The 9048-nt window shown below is 39.3% G+C and overlaps 1 protein-coding gene across 1 annotated transcript; it reads left to right on the top strand.

Moving 5' to 3' along the window:
* The first annotated feature begins 7402 nt into the window (after positions 1-7402).
* LOC148946683 (protein CFDP2-like) lies at positions 7403-7735 on the top strand. The gene has a single exon (XM_089096388.1). The coding sequence runs from the start codon at positions 7403-7405 to the stop codon at positions 7733-7735; it is 333 nt and encodes a 110-aa protein (XP_088952514.1).
* The last annotated feature ends 1313 nt before the right edge of the window (positions 7736-9048 follow it).

The raw sequence follows: 9048 nt of genomic DNA, 5'->3' as shown, positions 1-9048 counted from the left end.
TACAAAACATTTAACACACCTTCAAAAATTTAGAAGCGCCCACGATCTTAAGCCAGTTCTGCTGACTTCCTTTACCATGGCTTTTAGTTATCCTGAGCAGACTTATGCTCCTACTTTTCCAACATTTTTGACCATGCTCCTTGGATATTCTACTTTTTAAACGTTCAGTGTAACCAGCATCTTTAAAAATACTACTTCCTAGGCTAGTGAAGCTATTCACTTTGTCCCTTTACTCGTTTCCTAAAATCTCCTCACCACCCTGACTTATTCCTAGTTTAAGCCAGGTAGTCTTCTTATCACTAATTCTCAAACTAATTTTTGTACCTTGATCTTTAAAACTCCCAAAAATCCATTTATTTCGCTAAGTTTTATTGAGGACACTCATCATTTTCGTACTCTACTAGAGTTTATAAGTCTATTAATCCACTAAAGTTTTACCTTCCCATTGATACTGTGTTCTACCACTGCCTTTGCCATGTTCCTTAGTACACATTTTGACCGGTTTTAGCCCTTATAAAGGGCACTAGAACTAAGAATTTTATATCAAGTGAGCCCTTCCGTAATTTTCGATTACCAATTATTCTATTTGATGGCCTCCGGGGAAATATTAATAATTATATATAAGAGACACATCACTTTTAACTATACAAACCCTATGGTGAAAGCAGCTGTTTTCTTGACCTACGAGTTCAGCAGCACATTAAAGCTGAAAGTTTTATTAAAACAGTCACAGAACTTCAAAAAATGTTTAGTTCAAAAACAATTTCAAATACTTCCTTGGAAATACGCTATCAAACAATTGTCCAGCAGCTCTTGAAGCGCAACAAAATGCTCGGTTGCAACAAGAACATAAATTTGCATATGAAAGAACTGAAGCTGAATTGGCCAGCCGATGACAAAAACAAACAGAGAAAAAAAAATGCTCAGGATAAGGAAGACAAACGGGACTACGGCCAGTAGAAGGAAATGATAAACTAAAACGACGCGGATATTTCGCCTGTATAAAACATATCTGTTCTGGGCTTGATATATATTTTTATATACCATAAAAACATACATATATTTTTCTGGGCGTGGTATGTTTTGATGGGCGTTTTTGGGCTGAAAAACCTCTTCCTAGCTAATTTATCTATTACGGGTTGCCTCCCCGTAGTAGCATAATATGTGTAGGCATGAATATGTAATGAGTCGGAGGTAATAGGCTTGAGACTGTCTGTGCAGGATGTCGACTCTTGTTGATAGAAGAGCATCGCCAAGTGCTGAAAACCATGTTGTGACCAAGATGTGCCCAGGATTGCACAAATCCTCCATTCACGGAGGTCCCAGGGACTTCTTGCTGTCCAGTGCTAAGCCGGCTTAAGCACTTCGGTGTAGACTTGAGAAGATATGTGACCCCCGTTCTGCACTGGTATCCGGGATCATTGCTTTTCCTGAGCCGAAAATAATTTCAATGATTTAAAGAACATGAAAATTGGAACTTGGAATGTTACGACATTAAAAAATTACTATCGTATCGACATTTTGACTGACGAATTCAGACGATTCGAACTGGAATTATAAGGAATTTCAGAAACTCATATCCCAGGGGTAGGAAGCATGAAATTAGGTGATACAGAATTTGTTTACTCGGGCAGGAAGGATAGGGTACATAGACAGGGAGTAGGGCTCATGATGAATAAGGAAGCTGCTAAGTCTTGTATAGGCTGGTAAGGTATTAATAATAGAATAATAATTGCGCATTTTATGACTAGAAAGTTCAGGGCATCAGTTATAGTAGTATACGCCCCTGTAGAACCAACTGACGGAGATACTAGGGACTCAGATGAATTTTACTTGCAGTTACAGGAGCAAATAGACAGGGTCCCAGGTAGAAATATGATGTTATTACTGGGACATTTTAACACCCAGGTTGGTATTTACAAATAGGGATAGATGGTATCATAGCCTAGGTAAATTTGGTGTAGGAAAAGAAAACAGTAATGGATTTTTGCAATTTTGACTTTTGCAATTCTGTAGGTATAACAATCTAGTTATATCCAATACAGTGTTTGGTCATAAAATGGCTCATGAATTAACATGGTATTCACGTGATGGTAAGACAGCAAACCTTATTGATTATGTTATAGTAAAACAAAGACTTGGAGGATCAGTACAAGATACTAGGGTACATAGGAGTGCTGTTATTGATGTTAAAAGTAAAGATCACCATCTAGTAGTGTCAGGGGTTAATTTAAAGCTGAAATATCGGAAGTCGTAACTAGCTCCCCGGAAATTATGATGTTGGTAGACTCCAGGTAGACTCCAATGAGAATTTGAGAGAAACTTTCCAGGAACAGTTGAATACAAAAATTGAGAGTCTAAAATTTGATAATGTAGAACATGGATGGAATAACTTTAGAAAAATAATTTGTCAAGTTGCTGAAGGTATCTTAGGGAAGAAAGCTAGGACTTCAGCTAAGGATATTAGTGAAAAAGCTTTATGTTTAATAGAAAGGAGAAAGGACTTGTACAAGAATTATCTGAGAGTATAGATCGTATGAAAACAAAAGAAATGTAAAGAAAGTGGAGAAAGCATTAAAATATGAAAGAAGGAGGTGTGAAGTGGAGGCCATGGATAAAATTGCCGAGGATCTGGACGATGCAGCTAGACGGCATAATAGTAAAATATTGTACTGGTACGTTAACAAATTGAGAGGGAGTAGTCAATCCGGACTTGGCCCAGTTAAAGATAGGAATGGGGTCGCAATTAGCGATAAGGAAAAAACTAAACAGAGATGGGCTGAACATTTTGAGAATTGGCTTAACCGAAATAGAGTTGCAGGAAAAAATATAGAGGAAAATGGAAAAGTATGTGATACCTTGGATGTGAAGGAAGATTTGTTTTGTGAAGAGGAATTAGCGACAGTATTAAATGTATAAAAAAATAATAAGGCTCCAGGTGCTAATCGGGTGGTAAATAAGTTTCTAAAATATGGTAGCTCTGAGGTTAGAAATAAGTTACTGAAGATTATGAATATGATTTTTGAAAAGGGAAGTACCTAACGATTTTAGGAAAACATTAATTAAGCCACTTTATAAGGAAGGTGATAAAAGTGAGTGTGGTAATTATCGAGGCATTAGTCTGGTCTCTGTAGGTAGTAAATTACTTAGTAATATGATACTTTTTAGACTGAGAGATGCCGTAAACAAAGTTTTAAGAGAAAAGCAGTGCAGTTTTAGAAAAGGTAGAGGATGTGTCGACAAAATTTTCACTCTTAGGCTGACAAGTGATAAGTGCCAGAGTTTTCAAACACCTTTGGTCCTCATTTTTATAAATTATGAGCAAAGGTTCGATTCTGTTGATTGAAAAGCTTTAGTGAATGTTTTATCCTTGTATGGTATAGCAGACAAATATATTAAAGTGATTAGTGCTATGTACGAGAATAACACTGCTGCGGTTAAGGTAGGAAATGAGGTTAGCAGCTGGTTTTGTATTAAATCAGAAGTTCAGCAGGGTTGTGTTCTATCCCCATTTATATAGATTATTTTGATGGACTTTGTTTTTAGGAGCACAGGAAAGGCAATGGGAGACCACGGAATCAAATGAGGAGGAAAAAGTCTCCTGTACTTTGATTATGCCGACGATTTAAGCAACCTACAGGAAAATGTGAGCAAAATGAATGAAGTTTTAGAGGTTTTGCGAGTTCAGGGTGCTAGAATAGGTTTGAAAATTAATGTTAAGAAGACCTAGTCACTAAGGCTAGGAATAAGTGAAAATGAAAAGGTGACGTTGGGGAATGAAACGATTGATCAGGTGGACAGCTTCACTTACCTTGGTAGTATTATTAGTAAAGATGGTGGAAGCAGTGAAGATGTTAAAAGTAGAATAGCCAAGGCTCAGGGTGTTTTTTCACAGATAAAAAAAGGCTGGAAGAATAGGAAGATAAGTCTGCAAACCAAGATTAGAATATTAGAAGCTACAGTGATGACAATGGTCAAATATGGCTCTGAAGCATGGTACGCTCCGAAAAGCGAATGAAGATTTGCTAGATGTTTTCCAGAGAAATTGCTTAAGGATTGTTCTGGGTACCCGGCTGTCTGACCGTATTTCAAACAATAGGCTATACGAAAAATGTGGTTCAATACAGCTCTCTAGGGCTATAATGAAAGAAAGGTTGATGTGGCTAGGGCACGTTGTGCGGATGAAGGATGACAGAATGTCGAAGATTGTTCTTTTCTGCCAACCATCTAGGGCTAAACGAAAAGCAGGTCGTGCTCGTCTGGGGTGAGCGGACGCCATAAAGAAAGATTGATAGGAATTAGAACTTAGTGTGCGGGTGTAAAAAGGGAGGCTTTGAATAGATTGGGGTGGAGGAGGAGCGTGCGTCACTGTGTTGGCCTCAGGCGGCTTGGTGCTGCGGTGTGTTGTTAGTAGTAGTAGTAGTAGCAGTAAAACATATCTTGAAATTATTTTCTCCTTCTTTTTATTAATTAGCATATTTAAATGGTCATCATGCTGACTTCTCGATACGTTATGATGCTGCTATTGATGATCAAGGTGGACAATTTTGTCAACACTTGAAAGTCTTGAAGGTATAGCATTTAGGTAAATGAGACGCACATGTGACGGATGAGTGTTAGGCTACGCAGCATCAAAAAACAATATTCGGAAAGTAATTTAAAAGTTAAATAATATTTATAAATTAATACAAATTACTTTATTAGTTAGAAGTGAAAATTTTTACATGAATATTCGCCATTTGAGAAAAAAAACTTTAGAGAGAATATTAGAAATAGTAATTTAAGTCAATTTAAGAAGCTGTTGAAGAATGGATTACTTTCTGAATATGATTTTAATGATTAATGTAATAGGATGGATAGTTGTTAGATTAAAATGGTATTAAATTATTAAATATTGTGTTTTATTTTTATTGAGGTATGTTAAGGAAAGAGTTGAGTGTGGAGTGTTAAGCGAGTGGTCGCTGGGAATTTGATACTATAGTTGTGTTTTATAATAATCGAATAAACTCAACCCAAGCACACCCCCCCTGGAAAATATGTGAACACTTCGAGGTAACAAATACTATACGTAAACAATGGGCAAATTGTATAACGATTTTGGGGGGAAATGGGAAAAAAGAACACGCATTTGTGAGCTTTCTTCTGGCAAATTATAGAAAATTCCTTATTTTTTCAGATAGGAGCTTGAAACTTCTATAGAAGGGTTCTCTAATGCGCTGAATCTGATTGTGTGATTTTCATTAATATTCTTTGACTTTTAGGGTGTGTTTCTCCCTTTTTCCAAAATCAGGCAAATATCAGGCTCGTAGCCATTTATGTGTAACACTAAGCTTAGCGAATCTTAATAATTATTAAATAAAAAAAACAAGTTTTTTTAACTGAAAGTATAGAGCGACACTAAAACTTAAAACGAACAGAAATTTTTCCGTATATGAAAGGGGCTGTCCTCTCCTCAACGCCTCACTCTTTAGGCTAAACTTTTTTATTGTTTAAAAAATAAATGTTGTGAAGAGGAGTCCATCTTTAGCGTAAAGAGGGAGACGTTGAGGAGGGAACAGCCCGTTTCATCTGTGGAGTAATTTCTGATTATTTTAAGTTCTGATATCACTCCTTACTTTCAGTTTAAAACACTTGTTTTTTATAGTTAATTTTTGAATGTTTTTGAATCAATGCAGCTTTGATTTCAGCTCACCGTACATGAACAATTAAAACGAAATTCGCACATTAATTTATTCCGAATTAATAATTTCTGTTCGTTTTAAGTTTTAATGTCGCTCCTTACTTTCAGTTAAAAAAAAAATTATTTAATTTTTAAACGTTTTTGAATCAATGCAGGTTTTGATTTTGGCTCACCGTTGATCAATAATTAAAATAAAATTTGCACATTAATTTTACTTTGATTTGGTTAAATGGCTTTCTCGAAAGTTGTTTGATTTTATTTACAAACGTTTTTATTAGTAATAAATATATATAACTTACACATTAACATACGTAGCGAACTTCAATATTCATATATATTTAATACGTATATTAGGGGGTTCTCCCCTTAGTCAATACCTCGCTCTTTACGCTAAAGTTCGAATTTTGTTACAATTCTATAAAAAAGACCCCTTGATCACAAAGGCCGTTAATTGGAATAAATAGCTCTTATGAAATTACTAAAAAAATCTTTGGCTTAAGAACCGAAGTATTGACTAGGGGGCAAACCCAATCATATACGTAATAATTTCTGTTCGTTTTAAGTTTTGATGTTGCTCCTTACTTTCAATTGAAAATTTGTTGTTTTTTTTTATCTAATTTCTGATCGTCTTTTAAATAATACTGGGAAATCCGGTGTCTTCTTCATAGCAATTTCCCTTCCCCCATGAAAACTTCCTCCATGGAAAAAGACCCCCACATAAACCCCGACCCACCCCCTACCCCCCACTACCAGAAAAAATCCCTCCTGAAAACGTCTGTATACTTCCCAATAACCAAAACTATGTGTAAACATTGGGTCAAGCTCATAACTACTTTCAGCCCTCCCCCCGGGGACTTGGGGGATTAAGTTATCCTAAGAGACATAGTTATTATATTTTCGACCATGCTGAACAAAATGGCTATCTCAAAATTTTGATCGGGTGACTTTGGGTAAAAAATGAGCGTGGGAGAGGGCCTAGTTGCCCTCCATTTCTTGGTCACTTATAAAGGGCACTAGAACTCTTAATTTCCATTTGAATGAGCTCTCCCACGATATTCTAGGACCAGTGGGTCGATACCCATCGGAGGTGAATGGAGCTCGTCTGGAATGATGCAGACCATGTCTGCTGACCACGTACCTCTGGATACGGGGTTTCCCCTAAGTTAACGCTCCGATCAGGGTGGCCTCAACCTCATGAGGTGGGTGGAGCCCTCCTCAGCACTCTCAGTATCCAGGTAAATCCTGGCTCTAATCAGAATCCAGGCCTAGGGTCGGTTGGGCTTGCAACCCTCCACCCGAGACCCATTGCAACGAATAGCTTAGCAACTGCCTCGGATGACCAACCGTCTTTTATCCTGCCACGACCCTTGCTTGCCCCTGGACTGAGAAATGACCAGCATTTGAATCTTCTTGACCAAGGTGGCCTCCGAATTGCCACCTGGAATGTATTGAAATTAAATTTTCCCAGAGCTAAGACGCTTCTGGCGATGGAACTGAAGCGATTCCGCATCTCTATTGCTGAAATAACAGAAACCCACCTAGTCGGGGAATGGAAATAATCCCATAGGTGAGGGATACCACCTTCTCTGGTCAGGCCAGACAACCATCAGAAGAAACGGAGTCGGACTAGTTCTTGATGACAAATCCAAGAAGTGTCTACTGTCATTCACTCGCGCCTCGGATAGAATCGCTAATGCTCGACTCAGTCATAAGCAAGGAAAAATGACGGTCCTTGTTTGTTATGCCCCGACAAACGAAGCCGACACCGAAACAAAGGACACTTTCTACTCTGTCCTGACGAATGAACTGTCTACGATATCCCCGCACGATATTGTCATTCTCCTGGGTGACCTTAATGCAACTTTGAGCGACAGCCACAACTTATGGCGACACGTCATTGGACCAGTTACTCCGTATTCCTTAAATGACAATGGTCTAAGGCTTCTACAACTCTGCAGCATGCACAACCTTGTGATTACGGATACCAAGTTTGCAAGGAAGGACATTCACAAATATACATGGTACAGCAACGACGGCCATACCAAAAAAAAATGATCGACTACATCATCGTGTCACAGAGACGGAGGTCTTCGATCAGTAACTGCAGGACGTATAGGGCAGCTGAGATTGGCAACGCTGACCATCGCCTCGTCGTCGCTAACATTCGACTAAGGCTCAAAACCCAGAGCTCAAAACCAAGACCAGTCAAGATCGAAGTCTCTCGCCTCTGCGATCAAAAGATACGGTAGAAATATGCCATTGATGTGTCGAACCGCTTCGAAGATCTCCTGCCATTTGAAAGTTGTAAGGACGCATGGCTCTCATTTAAAAAGAATGTCCTTGAATCAGCGACAGCAAATTTTGGACGAAAAAAGCGCGCTAATAAAGCGTGGATTCAGTCAGATACGCTTGACGTCATTAAGCAAAGACGCAAGGCAAGGTTACTCGGTGACATGCCAACCTATAGAAGCCTTAATGGTGTCCGCAACAATTTGATACAGCGAGGCAAAAAGCTGTTTGTTGAAAGGAAGGCACATGAGCTATAGGGTGCAGCCAAGAAAGGTGACGTTGGTAGTCTCTATAAGCATCTCCGTGATCTAACAGGCAACATAGCCCCCTCGGTTGCATCTGTTATCTCTGTGGATGGCCAGCCGCTCAGTGACGAAGCTGCCCAGGTCAGTCGATGGAAAGACCACTTCTCGGGCCTCCTCAACGCCAAAGCCGTAGCGCAGACTGACCAGGAACTCATCAGCCTAGCCACCAGCACCCAGGAACTGCTAACAAGTGACACAGAAACTCCTTTCACGTCATCAGAAATCTACACAGCAGTAAAACGTCTGAAGACCAACAAAGCGACAGCCGTATGTGGAATATCTGCTGAGTTCCTGAAGTATGCCGGACCAGCGATGCTACTTTGGCTCCACATGCTGTTTTCTGTGGTTTGACGTACAGAATGGATCCCGAAAGACTGGCGAGCTGGTATAATCCTGGTCTTATGGAAGAGAAAGGGGAGCAAGATCATCTGTTCGAACTACAGAGGCATAACGCTACTTTCAGTGCCTGGAAAGCTCTTTGCTATGACCCTGCTGGATAGATGCACGAGTATCCTCAGAAGAAAGAGGATAGTCCAGCAGGCGGGGTTTATGCCCGGGAGATCCACTGTCGAACAAATCTTTACCATGCGCCAGTTGATTGAGAAGACGAAAGAATTCAGGAGGAAAGCATATGTAGCCTTTGTGAACATCAAGGCTGCGTTTGACTCGGTGGATCGCAACTCGCTCTGGCTGATACTTCAATCAACTGGTCTACCAGACAGATACTTCAATTTGTTTGAAAAGCTTTACGAAGGGACCGTGAGTTGCGTCCAA

Source organism: Artemia sp. Qi Xiang Cuo, chromosome 11, assembly GCF_049724085.1.
Source record: "Artemia sp. Qi Xiang Cuo chromosome 11, ASM4972408v1, whole genome shotgun sequence".
Lineage (NCBI taxonomy): Eukaryota > Metazoa > Arthropoda > Branchiopoda > Anostraca > Artemiidae > Artemia > Artemia sp. Qi Xiang Cuo.
The sequence above is the reverse complement of the archived record's forward strand: the minus strand, read 5'-3'. Positions and strand labels throughout refer to the sequence as shown.